This window comes from Oratosquilla oratoria, chromosome 15 (assembly GCF_046742065.1).
Source record: "Oratosquilla oratoria isolate Oo_2021 chromosome 15, ASM4674206v1, whole genome shotgun sequence".
NCBI classification, from domain to species: Eukaryota; Metazoa; Arthropoda; class Malacostraca; order Stomatopoda; family Squillidae; genus Oratosquilla; species Oratosquilla oratoria.
Genome location: NC_134791.1, coordinates 21271980 through 21295314, shown reverse-complemented (window position 1 = coordinate 21295314; position 23335 = coordinate 21271980). Strand labels below are relative to the sequence as shown.

Below are 23335 nucleotides of genomic sequence, written 5' to 3'. Positions count from 1 at the left end.
CATTAGTCTCCACCAACTACATTCTCATGAACACAATCACCCCTTGTAACATCTTCTTTGTATTCATCCCTTAATGCCAATTTCTCATGATGTTTGTCATTCTCCCACATTAATTCCTTCCCTTGCTTTATAATTTACCTTCTAACCCACTTCTCCACTCCCTACTGCATGCCATTCTTAATACCTGAAGCTCTTTACTTTCTACAGCCTTTCTCCAATTTACCTCATTGCCACCTCTCCTTTTACATCTAATCACTTTACTTTTGCCAACATTTACTTTCATTTTTTTTTTCATATACATTCCCAAACTCTGCCATTACCTACCACACATCCTCTTCTTTTCCTAAACTCATGTTGTTCTTCCCCATTACCCCAGTGATATGTAATTGATAAAAAATGTATCTGGATACATTTAGTGGGGGGTCTAGAGGAGTAAAGATTGAGGTTTCACAAAGTTATGCATATTCACATCCAAAACCACTACATTTGGGGCCAGTTACCTGTGCATAAACATTTATGCATTGTGTTTTCACCCTGCATTTTACATGACAGGTTATGTGAGCATGTGACTTTCATCTGTAACGTATTGGAAAAGAGCTATGCTCATGGGTTTCCTAGAGGCTGCAGGCCTTCTGCAAGAGAGACCAGGGGCAACAGATTGTTTAATTAATCACTCCTTGTATGGTCTGTGTGTTTGGCTGGAATGGGTGGGAGTGGATTTTATGCCTTTGTTTTTTGGCTACCTCCCTTGTAAGGAGGAAAAGGCCTTTGGTATATGTATGTATGTGTTTGGCTGCTGTTCTTTGTATTCTCTTGATGTGTGCATGAGCGTGAATAAATATATGCACCTATTTTTAAATAAGTTCATACTTTCCCATTCACAACTGCTATTTTCATGTCATATCTAAGGACAAATGTGTTACGATCTCAACTTTTAGTCTTCCAAAACACAAACCACAATACTGTAAATGGTGTTATATACTGGAATCAAATCATTACACTTAGTCATTCATAACTTGATGACATATACCAAAGAAACTACTGCAACTGGTTACAAATACCACAATAACCAGCAGCAGATTCAGGATTTGCATCATTATGGGAGGCACTTGTCCCATGTAATCTGATTGAAGTATATGTTACAAAATGGATTTCCGCAAATTAGTAGAAATCAACTACCACAAATATTATGTTATGAATGTATATCACATATCTTTCTAATTGCCACTCTTCACTTAACATGTCATGTTAATGTTCCACACAAATTCCTTTCACCAAAATTTATAATTGTCACACAGATATAATAATAAAGTCACTTCAAAAACAATATTACAAGGACAATTAAACCATTTCATATAAGTACTAATAAATTAAATTTTATAGAGTATCTGTCCATGTAAAATTTGGACTTTGAAACTTTATTTCCCTATAAATACTTGGTAATTCACTATCATTATCTAAACTTGTTTTGCAGATCTGCGAACGTATTTCTTTATCCAAACCACAGTCAATGAGTCCCTCTTGAGCAAATGCCTGGAAAAGAGTGGAAAAATAAATTACTTATTACATTTGACACTATACCACCATTCCGTTTGACCCAGGGCAGTTGGCGGATGCAGGGATGACCAGTCATCCATGAGGAGCTGAGATGGGATGGGTGGAAAGGGTAGTGGAGTGGAGAGAAATGGGTGTGAATAGGTATGTGCCTCTGACTTAGCTACCTCTCTTATAAGGGGGAAAAAGCTCTTGGTATATATAGATAGGTTACATATGAAAAATCAGACTGACATCATTGTTTAACACATACATGCTAAAAGGTGCATGTATCGCGCAGATAAGTCAAAGCATGCATCCACTTCATACCTATGAAAACAAATTGAATGCCACTTTCATCTCTGTACCTAATGGATGAAGACATCCCTGTCTCCTGCCACTATGTTTAATAACCATAAAATACAAAATATTTTGTAAATGAAAACAAGTGTAACAACTGTGTTCAGGTCACCCTTTTTTTTAAGTTCACCACATTTCTTTTGCTCACATATACTTTTAATTTCTCCTTTTGCAAACCTTCTGAATTTTTCTTCTATCAGATAAAGATCTGACAATCCTACACTCAGATAAAGATCCTCCAATCCCATATTATCTCCCCAGAAAACAATATCCAGAACTCCTCCAATCCTCACTTTGGTTATCACTGTATCATCCATTAATGCCCTCTTAACCACCCTCTCTCCCATATACTTATGTTTACCTCTCTTAAACAATTGAACTGTAGATTTTAAAATAAATCTAAATTTATTTCCCACTATGTGAAGGAGTTAAGAATAGTAGAAAGAAATCATAATTCTTTTCATTCCCATTTCACTTATCCCTTTTAATCCTTTTCCTGATATCACCATGCTACTTACCTGTGGGACAGCAGCAGCTTCTTGATGCCTATGGTGAGAAAAAGGTAAAGTAGAGATAACTGGAGTAAGGTTCACTGAAAATGTATCAAGAGACAATGCCAAGAGTCTTGTTAACTGCTGCACAGTGTGAGGAAGGACTGGTCCACTCAATTCAATGCTGTATAAAGAGTCTGTGTCCTGTCTAATAATGCTGCTCTTCACCTGAAACAAAAGGAAACACTACTTTTAAACCTTATCCAAACTTTCTAGATGTATACAACACCTTCCTTTATTTGAATATGGCATTGGTATAACCACTTCCCATCAAAGACCTTAACTTTCTTTTACCTTCATGGTAAACTTAACAGCATAGGGACCAGCAGAAGGTACAGTACCTACAAGTGGTCACATGACTAATATTTAAGAGAACCATTTCCAGAGCTGGGTGCTTTCCTAGGTGCGTTCCTCAGTGTCCTGGGCAAAGTCATGCCAGTCAGGTCACCTCAGAATGTGCCCAGCTCTGACCATTTCCCTCCTACCCGTTTTCAAAACCTGTCAACATCCTCACCGTCTTAGGGGCTGACACTCAATCTCAGGAGTGGGCCCAGGATCTCTCTCTTCACCTTCAAATGTATACCATGCTTCCTTTATCTCACCTTACCTTTGACCATTTCTAAAATTTTGCACTTTTTTTTCCGTTAAATTTCACCTTTCATTCACTGCTCCATTCATAAACCTTATTTTAATCTTCCTGTAACAGTTTCCATTGCTTCTCACTTTCCATGACCCACTGATGAATATCAATAATATTACAGGTATCCTACAGGTAATCTCTCTCCCATTTGACATTTCATCCTTCATTACTATAAATATACGACTATTTTTCAAAGATAGAGGAGCTAAGATGAGATGGAAACGATGGGTGGTTGATGGGAGTGGAATGTGTGGGAGTGGGTGCATGCATTAGCTGGCTACCTCCTTTTATATGGGGGAAAAAGACTCTTGGTATATAGATAAATCTTTCAAAAAATTTATCAATTCCAAGGAAGAATTAATTTATTGATAAATACTACGAGGTAAGAGTTATAATAACTGAATATGTTGTTAGTCTCAGTCACTGCCTCACCCTTGCCAAGTCTTCGGTGGGAGAAAGTCACAAGAAACATTGTGTGGAGGTGGTGGAGCAGCAGTTGGATTTCCCCTTTCGGGTATCCTGTTTCCACTTCTTGCCTTGAGATCCTACTATTCTTTTCTAAGTAAGGAGACGAGGTAAGAGAGTTGTAGGACCTCAAAATGAGATTCATATCAGGTGGTACAAGATACCTGGAGAAGTTATCCTTTGTTTACCAAAGAAAGACAAAAGAAAGAGAGAAAGAAAGAGAAAGAAATAAAGGAGAAAGAGACACAGAGACACACACACACCCTATACAAGAATTTAAGAACAAACTAGATGCTGAAAGATACAAAGACGGGTCACTACAAGCATAGCTCCCTCTTTGTATAATACAACTAGTAAAAACAGGGAGGGAGAGAGAGAGAGAGAGAGAGAGAGAGAGAGAGAGAGAGAGAGAGAGAGGTGGGGTGCATTACCTTTAATGCCTTTAATGTTGAACCTTGAAAGGCTACAGGAGCGAGAAGCGTAGGAGGAACACCTGCAAGTGGTCCAGTTGTGGATGTGCAACTTTTGCTGTTGAGGAGGAAGTTAATAAGGCCTTGTGTCTCAATACCTTCTACATAAACCATTGACGAAGGAAACCGGTCTATTGTCTTGTACTTTTTCTGCTCTCTAGAAAAATATAAAAGAAAGATGTATAAGTATGGAATAAAAATAAACCAAGGTGATATCTGATATAAAAAAAAAAAAAAAAAAAAAAAAAAAAAATGAAGTGGTCTGTGGTCTACATAATATAAAACAAAAAGGGGCAATCTATCTAGAGTTCTTTCCTTTTCTTCTACATCTGTGCAATCCACGACTCAATCAATAAATTTGTTGCCCCAGGTCTCTTTTGCAGGAAACCCATGGCTCCTAAGTAACTGGCAACTGCTTTTGGATGGGCCCATATGTAACTCAAGGGAAAAATACTGTGCTGCTGTCTGTGTTAGCCTGATGTCTGGAGAAGTCAAGAACAGTGTGGAGTTTCAGAATCAATCTTGAAGTGCTTGTTTTGTGTCTGTGTATGCATCTTTGTCTATATGCATTGTGAAGTACAGGTAGTAAGTTGTTGTAGATGTTAAAGAAGTATGTTGCAGATGTAGTTTCATTCCATATTTGGCTACCTCCCTTATAAGGGGTAAGAAGCCCTTGGTATATAAATATATAGATAGATAGATAAGATAAATATGGATATTAGTTTTATAGTTGCATACACTTAGATGCACCAGAGTTATGTTGTGGTAGCATAGGTGGGATTTAAGACTTCTATGTGGAATTGGGTACCTATCATTTTCATGTATAGTTTTATGGAAAGGATTTTGGTTTCTGATTGTAGATGTGGTAGTGCACCCAGTTATTATTCTTGTTTTATTTAATGTTGTTTGTAAGGTGTTTTTGAAAGAGGACCAGATGTGGAAGGGAGTGATAAGGATAAACTATAATCCCTTAGCCATGAGGGGGTACCATGGAGATGGGTAAAATAGTCTAACTGAAAAAAAAAAAAAAAAAAAAAAAAAAAAAAAAAAAAAAAAAAAAAAAAAAAAAAAAAAAAAAAAAAAAAAAAAAAAAAAAAAAAAAAAAAAAAAAAAAAAAAAAAAAAAAGCTTTGCGGGGGTACCATGGAGATGGGTAAAATAGTCTGACTGCAAAAAAAAAAAAAAAAAAAAAAAAATGCTTTCTGCTCAAGATGGGGGTTAATATACTTCAAACAAAATCTACTACCTACATAATATGGCATATGTATATTATGTGTCACCATCCTTATACCCATGTCACAACTTACAATTTGATACGATGGGGATTTAGATTAGGAAACTGAGATGTTTCTAGGCCGAGGTCTTCAAGCCACGATGTTGCTCCTTCACGGTCTTCTTCTTCAGACGGTTTTTCATCTTCCTCTAATTCCTCTTCTTCATCTTCACCCTCACCTACTGGGTCATCACAGAGTGGCATGCTGAACTCAATGTCTACAAAGAAAGCCAGAGAAGGAATATTGTTTAAAAGACAACAAACTAAACTGTAAAAATGTTACATAATCACATAATTCTAACAAGGTAACCTTGCAAAACAAAGTTAACAGGATTATGAAAAGCAGTCGTCACAAATATAGACAGACCTTCTTACAGTGTGCCAATATCTCAGACCTGCAAAGCAGAAATCATTCATGTTAAACTGATCAAAGACCATCACTTACCAAATACAACATGTCAGTAACTATTAACAGTACATACATACATACATATACTAAAGACTTTTTCCCCCTTACATGGGAGGCAGCCAAAAAACAAAGGCATAGAAACCACTCCCACCCATTCCATCCCCTACATATTCCACTCCCCTCTACCCTCCCTCTTATCTTGGCACCTCCTGGATGATGGGTCATCCCTGCATCTTGTCCACTGACCTGCATCAGAAGCAGTGTCACAAGACATAGCACATCCACAACAAGGCTGCTTCATTAAATCAGCGACCCCCCTCTCCGTCCCCTCATGCAGAAAAGAAGATAGGGAGAAATCCCTTCAGGCTGTGTCAATTTATTTCTCATACATACTCCCTCACCCCCCCCACCCACTCCCCTTCATGCATCACAGCATCATCCATACACAACCATTCTCCATTCACCCCATCTTCTGTCCTCTCCCATCCTTCCTCAACAGACATTCCTCTCTTTCCCAATGCCCCCTTTACCCCATCCATCCATCTCACCCTACCCCTCATGTTCACTCCTTCCACACTTCTTTTACTAGTCTTTCTTAACTCATTCTTTCCATGTGTCCAAACCATCCCAATACTCTGTCATCAACCCTATCTCCCAACTCCCTTTCCACCCCCGTTCTCCTCCTCATTTCTCACTCTATCCAGCCTAGTAACCCCTATCATACTTCTCAGGCACCTCATCTCAAACACAAACTCCTCCTCTCTTCCTCCCTTATGTTCCATGTTTCTGCCCCATACAGTGCTGTTGGCACAATCACTCCTTCATATCCATTGTTAGTTCCTCACCAAAGAGTGAAGCTGTGAGGATAATCCAGCTCCAGCTGTAAAGCCCTGCTATAGATATGCAGGATGAAATGCTGTGATGGGAAAGGTAGTTGAATGGGTTTCATGCATTTATGATGTAGGTGTGAATTTTGACAGACAGACAGACATGCACACACACACTTCTTGTAGGTACCTGTTATTGGTCCATAAAGTATGAATAATTACATTTCAAAAATATATGAGGCTCGTGGAGCAACTCTTCAACAGCATTACTAAAGAACATATCCATTGATTTAGGTGAACTGGAGTACAATATAGTAACCTGAAAAAGGTTTCAAGGGATTTGTTACATTACTATAACACTGCATGATTTTTAAACAGAATCTTTGACCCTACCTTCATTTTTCATGGCATCTCTGAAACCCCGAGTGGTTGGTGTGATGAGGGCATGTGCATGAGAGATGCCTCCTACTCCAGCTGCTCTGAAGAGGCAGGTGAATGTTGGACCACAAACGTAGAAGTAAGGACACTGCCTTACCCGTAAAAGCTGATGTAATGACCGCAAACTCTCACTCCTGATAAAATAAATGTGATTTTTTTTCTTTAAGAAGCATAGTTATACAAAAAATATTCTGAGCTAGCAATATCAAATAAATAATCTATTTTCAAGGTTTATTTTTTCATCTGCCCCAACACTTTTTTTTCTTTATCTATTTAATGTAGTCTTTTACAGTAAGTCCTCGTTATATGGTACATATGCGTTCCTAAAAACCTTACTGCAATTGAAATTACCGTATACCGAACGTGGGAATAGACTGATTGTTGTGGTGGTCGCATGGCGTGGTGGCGCTAGGGTACGGTGTAAACAAAACACAAGCAGATACCGAATCTGTGAATTTTTCTTACCGTAAATAGAATCAAGGGTAGTAATTACCAAATACTGTAACTGTGAATTTACCAGATAAAGAATTACTGTATAAGGAGGACTCACTGTACTACTACAGTAAACTTCCACTTATCCGAACTCCAAGGAGAATTAGAAATGTCCGATTAACCGAAATGTTCAGTTAATCCGACTTTGTATGTTTCATTCCCATAGGATTTTATGCAGTAATGTCAGCTGCAATATTCGTACCTGTAAACTAAACATACACATGGAAATGCTTATAATAGTTCATAAACATATTCTATAGAGTATAAAGAGAAAATGTTTAAGGAGAGCTTGTGATACTGTATCGTCACCGAGAGGACTCACGAATGTATGTACCGCCAAACAGCCGATCAGGTGTAAACATGGAGTGTGCTGCCACCGTGTGAGCACTTGAGGAAGCTTGCGGGTGGCGGAAGAGGCGGCGGGGTGTTTGAATGTTCGGTTGAGATCCAAATATGTTCGGTTAAAGCGATGGCTACCGTATTGAGAAAATGTTCGGTTAATGCGATTATTCGGTTAAAACGCATTCGGATAAGCGCGAGTTTACTGTACTTCTAACATTGCTACAAAACACAAACAACACATGTGCAAACACACAGAATATCAGTACAATATGAAATTGGTACAAAGGAAGTTAAAAAAGTCAACTCGGAAAGGGACCTAGGAATAACTATCACCAATGACATGGTACCAGACATACATATCAACAAACTAGTCAGAGAAACTTTAAATTTATTAAGATCGATGAAAGTGGCCTTTGATTACATGGATGAAGAAATGGTAAAGAAAATATCAGTTACATTGATAAGACCAAAATTGGAGTATGCTGCAACACTATGACACCTAGTACTAAAAAGAACATAAAGAAATTAGAAAGAATTCAAAGAGCAATGACAAAAATGGCACCAACACTCTCCAAGTTGATATATGAACAAAGATCGGGCAAACTTGAACTACCAACCCTGGAACAAAGAAGAGAAAGAGGAGACCATCTACTAACCATCTACTAACCATCTACAGAATTATGAAAGGGATGAATGTCCTTGATAGAGATGACTTACTAAAGTGGGATAGGAGAAAAACAAGAGGACACAAAAAGAAACTTAATAAGGATAGTTACAGAAGAGATCTGGAGAGAGAGAGAGAGAGAGAGAGAGAGAGAGAGAGAGAGAGAGAGAGAGAGAGAGAAAGCTTCCTACACAGAGTGATAGATATCTGGAACAAACTGAATGAGGAAACAGTGAGTGCAAAAACTAAACAAAAATTTAAGATCAAACTGGATGCTGAAAGATACAAAAGCGGGTCACTACCAGCATAGCTCTCTTCCCATAAAATACTTTTAGGTAAATACACATCCATATAAAATGGGTGGTGGGGTGATGGTTGTTGTGAGAAATGACATGATAACAGAATAAGCAAACCTGAGTGAAGGAGCAATCCACCTAAAAATTAGAAATAGAGGACTGAACAGAAGAGATCTCATGGTTCCATATGTTCCCCATGCCAAGAGCTTGGAATGAAGCTAAATATCAAGGACTGGAGAAGGGGCAAACAATTCACTATCTTCATTCTTGACCATCACACATACCCTTCCATAAATGTAAACCAGTTTTACTGATGATATGGTTTAATGTCACAAACACCCCCCCTATCGGAAGGCTAGGACGGTGCCCCTCACAGAGGACTATGTAGCATGGAATTTAATGAACCATGCCCTTGGTTCAACTCTGCCAGTGGCAGGATTCGAACCGCCATCCCCTTGACCTTTGCCACAAGTATAGACGCTCCTCTACTTACGTTCATTCGTTTTACGTTTTTTCGATTTTACGTTTGAACTGACTGTAAAAAAAAATTGTAAAAAAAATCTCTTGAGTGAATTTTTTAGTTTAGCGCGCTCTCCGTAGTTCAAACGATACTTACGCATGATGCTGCGTCCATTGTTTACATGGCACAAACGACAGACTGAACGTGCCTTGCCTCCTCCTCCACCATCTCAATTTATGTTGCTTGAATTTAATTTATTTGAAATTAATGTTATCATTTTACAATGTTATGTGTATAATTAATGATTTAGGGGTGTTTTATAAGATACGGTAATAGAATTTACGTATGTATGGTACAGTAACAACTTACGTTCATTTTCAACTTACGTTTGGCCGTTCGGAACGTAACTAAAACGTAAGTTGAGGAGCGTCTGTAATGACACCCTTACCCGCTTAGCCAGCGAGCTTCCAGAAAACATTTCTACTGACTTCAACAAACTTCCCTCTATTTAACATATCTGTAACACATTTCATAATGCTTCTCTGTCAATATTCTTACCATTCTCCATGTAAACTGTCACATAGCTTTTGCTCCTTTCCAAATATACTAGTCTGAGCTGCAGATGTCTTGACATGGTCTCTTGGGAACAGTTGAAGCCAAGGTATGTTGGGATGCTGCCACACTAAACATCCTTGGTAAAACTGAGCATTGGCTGAAGTGTCGAGAGTGGGGTCACTATCGCTGCTTGAAGATGAGGTCAAACAACGTACAAAACCGGTGGTTCCTGATGCCTCTTCAGATGTCTTTCAGAAAAAAAAAAAAAAAAAGTTCAAGACTGAGTAAACATAAATAAAACGCCATATTGGGGATCTAGCTAAAGAAAGGGGGGTGTTAATTGAAAGGGGTAAAATCACTGGTGGTCCCAAAGGATTTGGGAAAAAGATTTGCAACATGACCATCCATTAATAATTTTTCCAGCAGTTATAAAAGGCAATATTTGTGACCAGTTTGGAAACTGTAATCCATGAGTCAAGGTTATTTATAGGAGCCAGTGAAAACCTAAAAAGCCAGTTCAAATCATAACTATGACTGCTGGTATCGACACCACATTTCTTTAAGTCCTGTTTCTTTGAAGGACTCAAGAACTATCAATCTGCTGATACAATTAAATTTACTTGCTATTGCAATGGGGGGTGAGGTAGTACAGTGAGACCTCTCATTAACGGACATTAATTAGCTGTGTTTGCGGTGTTTTTGCTGTGTTTTCGGTGTTTTTGGTGCTGTTGTTTAGTGCCTGCAATCACTATGCCACTCAAAAACCACTCTAAATCAACGGATTATTCACATCAACGGACACCGTTACCCCCCTTTTAGTCCGTTAATGAGAGGTAGTACTGTATGTGTGAGCAAAATTTGATGCAGCCTGAGGGGATTTCTCCCCGTCTTTTCCTTTTATGCGTGGGAGGATGGAGAGGGGGGGTCGCCGATTTAATGAAGCAGCCTTGCTGTGGATGTGCTGTGTCTTGCGACACTGCTTCTGACCCAGGGCAGTGGACAAGGTGAAGGGATGACCCGTCATCCAGGAGGTGCTAAGATAAGAGGGAGGGTGGAGGGGTGTGGAGTGTATTCAGGGATGGAATGGGTGGGAATGATTTTATGCCTTTTCCTTTTTGGCTACCTCCCTTGTAAGGGGGAAAAAGCCTTGGTATTTGTATGTATGTATGTGTGTGTGTGTGTGTCTATATATATATATATATATATATATATATATATATATATATATATATATATATATATATATATATATACAGACGCTCCTCTACTTACGTTCATTCGTTTTACGTTTTTTCGATTTTACGTTTGAACTGACTGTAAAAAAAAATAAAAAATAAATAAATAAAAAAAATTTGAGTGAATTTTTTAGTTTAGCGCGCTCTCCGTAGTTCAAACGATACTTACGCATGACGCTGCATCCATTGTTTACATTGCACAAACGACAGACTGAAAGTGCCTTGCCTCCTCCTCCTCCCCTCCTCTTCCACCATCTTAATTTATGTTGCTTGAATTTAATTTATTTGAAATTAATGTTATTATTTTACAATGTTATGTGTATAATTAATGATTTAGGGGTGTTTTGTAAGATACGGTAATAGAATTTACGGATGTATAGTACAGTAACAACTTACGTTCATTTTCAACTTACGTTCGGCCGTTCGGAACGTAACTAAAACGTAAGTTGAGGAGCGTCTGTATATATATGCATGCGACTGTCATAAAAATTATTGGATTGATGTTGCTGTTACTAGCAAATTTCTCTCATATATATATATATATATGTATGTATGTATGTATGTGTATATATATATATATATATATATATATATATATATATATATATATATATATATATATATATATATATATATATGTATTGCAATTCACTCGGGATCAATAATGAGCAGCTGCATATGGTGGTCCTGTGCCACCCATCTACAAAACTCACCACCACCTTTACCTCTATCTGGTGCAGTCTTCTCCAGATCTATAAAACACAAGTATAATCATTTCCCTTCTCATGATTTTTTCACTGAGTTGTCTTGAAATGAATATCTGACCCTCTCCTATCATCGCTATTTCTCTCATTATCTGATTTTGATTCTGATTTTTATGACGATGATGATGTTAATTGTTCTCAGATCTCTCAGAGAATTTTTTCTTTGGACTACTGTCTGTTGTATCATTATGGGTCTGTTTCCACATTTTTTGGGCCTTTTTGGATTTGAAAAAGGCTTATGACAGGGGAGACTGAAAGGCACTGTGGAGGGTATTGCAGATTTATAGGATAGGAGGAAAGCTGTTAAGAGCAGTAAAGAATTTTTATGAGAGTAGTAGAGCCTGTGCTAGAATTAGAAATGGAGAGAGTGAGTGGTTTGACATAAAGGAGGGACTTCGCCAGGGATGTGTCACATCTCCATGGCTATAAGGGGACTGGAGATGGTTAAAGAAAATGGAGAAAAATGGGAAATAAGCCAGTTGTTGTTTGCTGACAACATTGTGCTTGAAACAGGATCAGAGGAGGGATTAAGGAAGTTAGTGACACAATTTGGGAAGGTGTGCAAAAAAAGGAAGTTGAAGATAAATGTGAGTAAAAGTAAGGTGATGAGATGTACAAGGGGAGAGGATGGCAGCAAATTGGAAGTGAGTATTAAGGAAGAGACTGGAGGAAGTGGATAGCTTTAGATACTTGGGGGTGAATGTGGCACAAAAGGGAGCAGTGGAGGTGGAGGTAGAATGTAGATTGAGAGAAGCAAGTAAATGCCTTGGGAAATTAAAAAGTGTAATGAGAAATAGGCATTTGGGAATGGATGCTAAGAGGAGATTGTATGAAGGGGTGATTGTGCCAACAGCACTATACAGGGCAGAAACATGGAACATAAGAGAGGAAGAGTTTAAATGTGTTTGAGATGAAATGCCTGAGAAGTATGGTAGGGGTTACTAGGCTGGATAGAGTGAGAAATGAGGAGGTGAGGAGGAGAGTGGGGGTGAAAAGAGAGTTGGGAGATAGGGTTGATGAAAGAGTATTAGGATGGTTTGGACACATGGAAAGAATGAGGGAAGAAAGATTAGTAACAGAAGTGTGGAGGGCAGAGGTGGATGACCATAAGGGAACAACCAAGGATGAGATGGATGGATGGGGTAAAAAGGGCACTGGGAAAGTGGGGGATGTCTGTTGAGGGAGGAAGAGAGGAGATAGGGATGAGTGGAGAATGGTTGTGTATGGATGATGCTGTGATGCATGGATGGGAGTGGGTGGAGGATGGGAGGGGTTAGGGAGAATGTGTGAATGAGATTTTGATGCAGTCCAAAGGGATTTCTCCCTATCTTCTCTTTATCTGCATGAAAGGATAGAGAGGGGGGGCACTGATTAAATGAAGCTGTTTTGCTGTGAATGTGATGTGTCTTGCTGCATTGCTTCAGACCCAGGGCAGTGGATGAGATGCAGGGATGACCCATCATCCAGTAGAAACCAAGAAAAGAGGGGGGAAGGGGTGGTGAATGGGAGTGGAGTATGTGGGGATGAATTGGGTGGGAGTGGATTTATGCCTCTGATTTTGGCTACCTCCCTTGTATGGGGGAAAATGCCCTTGGTATATGTATGTATGTATGTGTTTCCATGTCACCAGTTTTTAATAGTAAATGAGGAGCAGTCACCAGCTGTTAGCTTCCCTAGGTGAAGAGGTGGAGGAAATACAAATGAATTTGATTGAGAGTTTCAGCCCAAAAATAGATAGCAGGAAGAAGAGTCTCTCTCACATCTGTCTTATAGGATCAACATTTGAAGCACCTGTCATTGGATTCCTTGGTGATGACAGGAAATAGTAAAGAAAATACAAATGAATGAATATTTTTATCCCTAAGAGGCTGCCACAGTCTCCACACTGGGCCCAAGAATGGTTGTGTATGGATGATGCTGTGATGCATGGAAGGGAGTGGGTGGGGGATGGGGGGGATGAGGGAGTATGTATTTACCTAGTTGTATTATACGGGAAGAGAGCTATGCTCATGGTAACCCGTCTTTGTATCACTCAGCATCAAGTTTTTTCTTAAAATCTTGAATAGTGTTTGCACACACTGTTTCGTTGTCTAATTTGTTCCAAGTATCTATCACTCTGTGTGGGAAGCTGTTCCTTTTCAGATCTCTTCTGTAACTATTCTTTTTTAGTTTCTTTTCGTGTCCTCTTGTTTTACCATTATCCCATATTAACAAGTCATTCTTATCTAAGACTTCCATTCCTTTCATTATTCTATAGATAGTCAGCAAGTCTCCTTTTTCCCTTCTTTGTTCCAAAGTTGGTAATTCTAGTTTGGACAATCTTTGCTCATATGTCAGTTTGGAAAGGGTTGGTGCTAGTTTCGTGAATGATATTTTGACAGAGCCCATTTTTAATGGAGTATCTATTACAGCTGTATCTACTACACTTTTTTACACATGAAGAGCTGATAACAAGTGACTGCTCTCCTCTTCTTCTTACCACTGTCGGCCTGTGGCCCAGAAACATTCCCACACTAATACAACACAGACAGCAGTCCAAAGTTTCTTCCCAGAGAGATCTGTGGGAGGTTACAGGGACCATTGCCAGCCACTGTGGGGCTGAGGGTTTTCTATTTAGTGAAAACTGAGGGAACAATTGATGGACTGACTCACCTTGAAATTATGTTTCCATGGCAGCACTTTTTTGGACATAAATCGCATCCGACTCTTTATACTCCAATCCACAACAAGACTGTCTGTCCAAACCACTTCAGGTTTTGATGAGCTCTAAGGAAATAAAGAGAAAAAATATATAGAGTCCCTTCTAACAAAACATAAACACACACACATTATAAGGGAGGTAAGTCAATGGGCACTAATCTGCATTATATGTCTAAAATATGGGAAGAAACTTTGGATTGATGTCTGCACTGTACTTGTGTGAGATTGTTCCTATGTCACCAGTTTGTAGTAGTGGGAGGAGGGGGACAGTTATTGGTAATAAGCTCTCCCTGTGTGAAAAGATAGAGGTGTTGTGGGGCTGCATATTTCCAGTTAGCGAAACTCAAAACAAGTAACTGATTGATTGTCAAGTTAAATAATACAACACATTTGTGATGATTTGATTTAACATCACAAACTCCCCCCTTATCAGAAGGCTAGGATGGTGCCCCTTACAGTGGACTTTGTAGCATGGAATTTAATGAACCCTGCCTTTAGATCAACTCACCCTGAGTAGGGTTCAAATAGTCATCATCTCAACCTTCGCCGCAAGTAACGACAATAACATCAATTTAGTTACTTTTTTCATCATTAACCTCTTCACTCCGGGGCACATCGCATGTCTGGCAGCATTAGCTGCCTGACGTGCGATGTTGCGTCATAATAATCGCATTATAAAAAATAAAGTCAGTGCTCAATTGTTCGTTCTCTTTCACCCGTGTATTTTGATAACCATAGAAAATTGATGAAGCCAGTTTAGAGAGAATCGAAATTACGTAGGTACGACTACAATAAATATAATCAAGATGGCGACGTCGGCATCATCGAGTACCCACTTGCACCTCATGCCGCCTACGTAGGCATCACCGTATGGAAGTGGTTAATGCAATCTCACTGAAGGAATGTAAATTATCAACATACCTGTTTTTCATTTTCCTTATTTCCAAGTACATGTGAAAAGTCACATGACAAATTTGAATCCTTCTGAGGAGTGCCAGTGTTGTTCAAGAGTTGGAAAAGTGTAGCATCACAAGATATTTCTGGATCATTATCTTCCTCTCGACCTTTCTTGTTAGGTGAATGTCTGGAAAGAATAAATATACAAAATATAGTTCTGGATAGAGTGGATAAAGAAATGTGGAGGTGAGGAAAAAACAGCAGACAGATATGGTAGATTTCTGCCATTTTAATAAATTGTAACTGCAAAATCAAGGAATTATATGAATGGAGTCAGCCTTGAACACATGAGTTTAAGACTGCTGTAGAAAAAATATGATACTGGACAGTAACATCATCTACAAGAGGGCACAAAGTTTGTATGCACAGTCTCCTCAGGACATGCAACCTCTTGACCTCTTCAGTACGAGTCAATTTCTCACATGCAGCATTGGGTGCCTGATGTACAATGATTCAATGCTGCATCATAATACTTGCATAATAAAATATAGTCACAGCTGATTTACTTGATCTCTTTCACTCTGAATATTAATAACCACAGAAAATATGATGAAGTCAGTTCACAGAATTTGGGGGTCACTCAGCTACAACTACAAAATAAATAAAATCAGGACACCATTGCCGGCACCTAGTACACCCAATTGCACCTCATGATGCCTACATAGGTTTCATCTTATGGAAGACGTTAACCCCTTCCATTTGATGATGCCTACATAGGTGTCACGAGGCACAAGGGGGGTATATGAGGATGCTGGTGTTGACATCTTGATTATATTTATTTTGTAGTTGGAGCTGAGTGACCCCCAAATTCTGTGAACTGTCTTGATCATATTTTCTGTGGTTATTGATATTCAGGGTGAAAGAAAATGAGTAATACAGCTGTAACTTTATATTTTATAATGTGAGTATTGTGGTGCATCATCCAATTATTGTATATCAGGTAGCTGATGCTGTCTGCGAAAATTTGATTCTCGTATTAAAGAGGTTAAGAAGTTAGTTTGATTGCTACAATAACCACGTCTTTCTATAGAACATGCAGATGCATAGAGAAGTTGCTTTTACAGATTATGAGGCAGTTATGGTGTATCCTCCAGTTCTCGTAAAATACCAAGGAGATAAAGTGATTGAGAAGTATGGTGGGTATTACAAGGAGGGATGAGGTGAGAAATGAGATGATGGGGAGCTGGGGTGGAAAGGGAGCTGGCAGATAGGGTAGATGAAAGAAAACTGGGATGGCTTGGGCACATGGAAAGAATGGATGAGGAAAAATTAGCTAAAAAAAAAAAAAAAAAAGTGAAAGGCAGAGATGGATGGAGTGAACTTGTGGGGAAGATCAATAATGAGATAGATGGATGGGATGAGGGGGGTTTAGAGCAAAAGGGGAATGTCTGTTGAGCAGGGAAGGAAGATGGCAAGAGATAGGTGCAAGTGGAGAATGGTTGTGAATAGAATATAAATTGACACAGCCTGAAGGGATTTCTACTTGACTTCTCTACTGTCACATGAGGGGGTGAGGAGGGAGGGTAGCTGTGTAAATAAAGAGGCTTGCCCTGCTGTGGATGTGCTGTGTCTTGCTGCATTACTTCTGGCCTAGGCAGTGGAAAGGAAACAAGGATAACCCTTCATCCCCATGGAGCTAAGATGAAAGGAAAATGGATGATGGATGGGAGCGGACTGGCTACCTTCCTTATAAGGGGAAAGAAACCTATTGATATATAGATAGATGCATATAGATAGACAACTAATTCTATTTATATACCAAGAGCTTTTTCCCCCTTATAAGGGAGGTAGCCAAGTCAAAGGCATGTGCCTTCTCCCACCCAGTCCACTCCCATCCACCACCCTTTCCCCTTTTCACTTAGTTCCTCATGGATAATGGGTCATTCCTGTATCCCATCCACTGCCCTGGGTCAGAAGCAATGAGAGTACAACTATTTACATAAAAATTTATCATTATGACAAAATTCATATCTATAACAAAATCTATAAAAGTAATAAATGTTATTGGCAAAATTTTGCATTCTCTTGGAGACACTTCCACTGTGAGATACGGTATAAGGAGTGCAGGTCACATGATTGAGATGAGGGGACATGGTGAGGTACTTGGCGCAAGAATGCAGCACAACCAAATCCTGCTGTGGGATATCTAAGATGTCTACCCATAACTATTATCATATGTGTGATCAGTTCCAAGTAGTCACTACAGTTATATAAGGAAGTGGTCATAGATAATATACATCATATGTCAAGGAGTAAATGTCTATATATCAGGGGTTTCTTTCCCATTATAAGTCAAAGGCATGCACACATTCCTACCCACTCCACTCCTACCTATTACACTCTCATCCACCATCCTTGTTTCCCTCTCATTTAAGCTCCTTGTGGATGAAGGGTCTTAAAATGAATTTCTGATCTATGCAATCTATTCCTTTACAGAAACTTACTATACACTGACCCTCTCCTATCATATCTACTTCTCTCATTACCCAATTTTGATTCGGATTCTTGTGATCATAATATTAACTGTTCTGCAAAGTTTTGTAAAGGAGTATCTGTACCACAGCATAAAACTATATACTTTATAAACATGAGTAATAACAAAAGATGCAATACATACTTGAAAGGGTTTTTTCTTTTGACACTAGGTTGACTTGTTAATCCAGCCAATGGTTTTGGAATAGCAATTTGAAGAGGAGAGGAGTTACTCATTCTGGCTTGCAAAGCTCTCCTCTTTGCTTTAAGCTTCCTCATCTTCATTACAGCATCTGGACGCAACCATCCTGGGGAGCCAGGGCCCGGAGATGGGGCACACCCTTTTGTTTCCATGCTCTCTGCAGGCACAAAAATATATTAAGATGAATCATTATTTCTCTAAAACAGTTTTGGTAGCATATTTAATATGTAAACAAACAACTGAACAAAAATTGTTAAGTGGTTTATGCTCATCACTCTCTCAGTTATCTATTCCACTGTGAAAAAAAGGTTGGTGCTCCCTGCCCTAGACCATAGTGAATCCCACTACCACATCTCTATACAGCTCCCCTGGATTTTTCCACTACCCCCGGGGGGATGGTGTGCAAGACAATCTACATGGACAGAAACACCAGTAAACCGCACACCAAGGGGTGGTACCAGCCACTTTGAGAATAAGTTATACAATTCTTCAATATCTGTAAATTGATGGTGAAGAAAAGAAGTATGCATACAGGATATTGATGTGATTTTTTTTTTTACTTTGGTGACAATCTCCACCTGACTTAGGATAAAGGCATGAAATTCATGCAGACTCATTTAATATCTCTAAGCAGTCTGTTCCATTAATGGACCTATTTTTGTTTTGAACTAATTTATTGATATTGCTATAAATGCCTTACCTAAATTAGGTTGTTCAAGCCAGTTACTATGCTCTGAAGTCTGATGAAAAAATCTTTATATTTAGCCATGACTGCTGATTGTGTATTTTGAAAAGAAAACCTATTACTACAAATACAAAAAAGTTTAGCTTATATTCCTTAAAACATATTCCAAAAACCTCAAATTGTTCCTTAGTTGTTTTTCCATTTTAAGAGTGTCTAACCCTGCCCTCCTTATATTTTAGTTCTCAAGCCTTTCCATAAATCTATCTACAAAATTTTATACAGTTGCCTGCATTGTACAAGTGTGAGATATTTCATGTCATCAGGTTATATAGTTACAATAGGTCCGGAGGAGGAAGGGAGCAGTTGTCTATTCTCCTTCTATAAAAAGGTAAAGACAATATATTATATGTTAACAGAAAGAGATCTTGGACCAATACTTGACTGTCATGGCTATCCCTCTAAATGAAAATGAGGTTGTTAATAGATGGGTCACAGGTAGATGATTCCCATGGCCATTCTGATATACATCTCTCGGGTTCATATTCTGAAGTACCCATCACTGATTTTTTTCAATTATAAATTATTATTTTACTACATGCTGTATAAGCTAAATCTTTGTGTCAGATAAGGTGAAGGTCGAATGGATGGTAACAAATTCTTCCAAAATCATAAAACTAAGAGGCAAGAGCCCTTTCCTCAGTACAATGGATGAACTTTATTTACAATTGAAATGTCTGAAGAAACTCAACTATAACTGGCACCAACTGTCTTTCTTATTACGGAATTTCCATTCTTTGTTAAACCTAGAAGAAGCTTGAAACAAGTTCGTATGGCTATGTTGGATAAAACATTTTCTTGCCCTAAAATATGGTTGTGAGGTAACAATTACAATGCTCCAAATAATCCTGAACAACTCAACTAGGTTATAACTCTGAACATCATGGTTTTATCGTTTTTATTGGCATTATGCAATTATAGATCAAACACCATTTAGTATCTTAATAATTCTCTCTTATTTCCATAGATTTGACCCATTACATGGATCCTACTAAATAGTGTTACCTTAAATTTTGAGAAGATTGTGTCAACGTTGTTTTCGAAGGCACAATTTGTAAACATCCGCTCCTCTGCAAAACAAAGGAATACAGACATCACTGGATGCGAAGACAAAATTATGCAATACATATTATAGTTTTGTAAACATGTGTGTTTTTTTATCACGATTAAGAGGCAAAAATTAATATCTACATAATACTGTAGATTCTCCAGTTTCATAAAACAAGTGCAGCATAACAACAATTATCATACATACAGTTACATCATAAATACATACATAATAACACAGTTACATCATAAATACATACATCAAACATTTACAAACATGCATCACACACACATACATCACACATACGTACCATGTGCAGGGCCGATTCAAAATTCCATGACCATTTTCACACGAAACATTGTTACAGTGAATAAAACTTCGGTTTAAGTATGCTCATCAGACAATTTATGTACTACTTCAAATTAAAATTGAAAGAAAGGAAACGTTTACTACCTAACCATTTGATAGCTCACCTCGAAAACATATGGGAAAATAAAAGATTCTCTGGGTACGTGGAATGTGCGCATTGGTTGGCTGTCGGATAAGGACCTTGTCCACTGTACATCTCTTGGTTTGGAGAGTGGCTTACATAGAATAAGAACGATTATATGGAAGTGATGACAGAAGAGAATTATATTAGATATACAATGTTTAAAGAGTGCAATAAAACGAGTGGCTTTATAGTTTAGAACCCAATTTCCACCCTGTTTAGAACTGAGTAAGCCCCATATGATTCTGTATTTATTTATCATGGACTAGTAATACCCTTACGGACCAGAATTTAAATATTCTTTCATGATTTGAGACCAATTTCCACTCCTTTCTGCTAACTTCCTTGTTATCAGCGACGAAATATACAGGGAGTGCCGAAAAAATCATACATAATGATATGCATACATACAAGGGCAAATGAAAATAAAGTGAATGTATATTGTAAGACCCTTTGCTTCGAAACAAGAACAGGTTATGCCAGACATGACAATTCTCGTCCGGCAGAAGTAATTCATGAATCAGGTCTCCTGAGATATAACAACCACATGAGGCTCTAGGTCGTCTTAATATTAATGTTACTCCTTACTAATTTAGTTTTTTCTTATTTCTACTACAGCGAAGACATAAAATTAACTTTGTTTAGGGATGACCTCAGCATTTGATCCAGCGTACTCTAAATTGATTTACATATCATATAATCCCTCTTCAACTATTCTTTCAGGATTCTTTTAACGGACCCCTGCGGATTCGAAGTTGTTGATAGTAACTCCTGGACTCTCCCATGCTTGTCTCAGACAATCAATATTTCATTCAAGCCTGGAATAGCCAGCAAAATAAAGACTTCCTTAGGCCCTCTAAAAAAGAGGGCTCCTCGTTTTCCCCAGGCCCAGTACTGGATTTGTATTGGACCATGGCACCAGGGCCGGATTCATAATTTGGCAAAGGGTGGTAATAGCCCCAGGCATCTTAATTGAGGAGCAATATCTTCTTGATTAAAATGCTATAATCATAAAGATAAACTTTTTTTTTAAACTAGCAGTGTGGGTGTGGGGAAGGGGACGCCAGATAAGAATAAATAGGCTAAATAAATAAATAAATATATAAATAGATAAATGAATAAGTAATTAAATAAATAAATAAGCTAATAAACAAGTAAATATATATATATATATATATACATACATATATATATATACATATGTATATATATATATTTATATATATATATCTATATATATATATATATGTATATACATATATCTGTGTGTGTGTATACATATATATACACATGCAGAAAAAACCACTGGGAAATAAGAAGCTTAGTCCGAACGTTTTCGTCTATTTAAGACATTATCAAGGAATACACAGTTACAGAGACAAAGGTGGATGTATATACATAAAGTAAAAGACAAGCTAGGAACATGGGAAGTACACACAAGATGCTTCACAATCAGGTAGAGCCGATGTTTACATATACGGACGTTTGGTCCATGACGTTACGTCACCCTCGCTTAGTAGCACTTGGAGAAGTTCTTACAATTTTATCAATAACAAAATCATCAAGTTTAAATAATCCTAAACTTAAATTGATATTATGGTCAAAGGTTTGTTTAATATGACTGGATTCGATGATGTTTCTTTCTAATAAGGATCTACAAGAAATTCTTACATTCGAATTATCCCAGTCAATAGGATGATTGTGGTCTCTTACATGGACAAAAAGGCCACTGGAACTTTGCCCACTCCTTACACTATATTTGTGCTGATTTATCCTAGTTTTTAAGTCTTTACCAGTTTGGCCGATATAAAATTTGTTACATTTAAGGCATGGAATAGAGTAAACACAACCCTCGTTTGCTTCAGGTGAATTTTTAATGAGCTTACTTTTTATAGTATTATTTTTGAAAACCAAGTTGATGTTGAATTGTTTGAGAATATTAGGCAGACCAATTAATTTCACAGATAAACAAATAAGTAAATGAATGAATTGCTAAGCAAATAAATGAATCGCATTAGTCTGGCTTTCAATACAATGAAATTTGAGAACTGTTCCGAAGTAAATAGGGCGTTGATCTTAGTGCTGTCTCCCTTTTTATGCTTTTTTGTGTTATCCTCGGCATTTGTAATTGTTATTTCGAACTATGTGTTCTTTTCATTATCTGCACTTCATGTATGTTGATTCAATGCCAAATAAAATTATTATTATTATTATTATTATTATTATTATTATTATTATTATTATTATTATTATTATTATTATTATTATTATTATTATTATTATTATTATTATTATTATTATTATTATTATTATTATTATTATTATTATTATTATTATCATTATTATTATTAATTATTATTATTATTATTATTATTATTATTATTATTATTATTATTATTATTATTATTATTATTATTATTATTATTATTATTATTATTATTATTATTATTATTATTATTATTATTATTATTATTATTATTATTGTTATTATTATTATTATTATTATTATTATTGTTATTAGTAGTATTATTATTTCTATTATTATTATTATTATTATTATTATTATTATTATTATTATTATTATTATTATTATTATTATTATTATTATTATTATTATTATTATTATTATTATTATTATTATTATTATTATTATTATTATTATGATCATCATCATCATCATCATCATCATCATCATCATCATCATCATCATCATCATCATCATCATCATCATCATCATCATCATCATCATCATCATCATCATCATCATTATTATTATTATTATTATTATTATTATTATTATTATTATTATTATTATTATTATTATTATTATTATTATTATTATTATTATCATTATTATTATTATTACGATTATGATTCTTATTCTTATAACTATTATGATTATTATGATTATGATTACTGTTATTATCATTATCATTATTATTATTATTATT

The 23335-nt window shown here is 37.0% G+C and overlaps 1 protein-coding gene across 2 annotated transcripts; it reads right to left on the bottom strand.

Annotated features, from left to right (window-relative positions):
* Positions 1 to 1358: 1358 nt before the first annotated feature.
* On the bottom strand, positions 1359 to 19930 carry hd (humpty dumpty). Of its 2 annotated transcripts, none has more exons than XM_076198683.1 (10): positions 19852 to 19930; positions 18048 to 18261; positions 15395 to 15557; positions 14426 to 14539; positions 9778 to 10022; positions 6921 to 7099; positions 5326 to 5509; positions 3981 to 4176; positions 2412 to 2612; positions 1359 to 1533 (listed from the first exon to the last, which is right to left on the bottom strand). In XM_076198683.1, exons 2-10 carry the CDS (start codon positions 18254 to 18256, stop codon positions 1378 to 1380), a joined length of 1647 nt encoding a protein of 548 aa, XP_076054798.1. In that variant the 5' UTR covers positions 18257 to 18261; positions 19852 to 19930; the 3' UTR covers positions 1359 to 1377. The 2 variants fall into 2 exon arrangements, with proteins under 2 accessions (XP_076054798.1, XP_076054799.1); XM_076198684.1 differs by lacking the exon at positions 19852 to 19930 and adding an exon at positions 18805 to 18824.
* Positions 19931 to 23335: the final 3405 nt, after the last annotated feature.

Coding starts and splice junctions, on each gene's coding strand:
- hd (XM_076198683.1), bottom strand. CDS start 18,256: ATGGAAACAAAAGGGTGTGCCCCATCTCCGGGCCCTGGCTCCCCAGGA. Junction 15,558..18,047: donor AAAAGAAAAAACCCTTTCAA/GTATGTATTGCA, acceptor TATTCTTTCCAG/ACATTCACCTAACAAGAAAG. Junction 5,510..6,920: donor AGATGCCATGAAAAATGAAG/GTAGGGTCAAAG, acceptor CTTTCTTTGTAG/ACATTGAGTTCAGCATGCCA.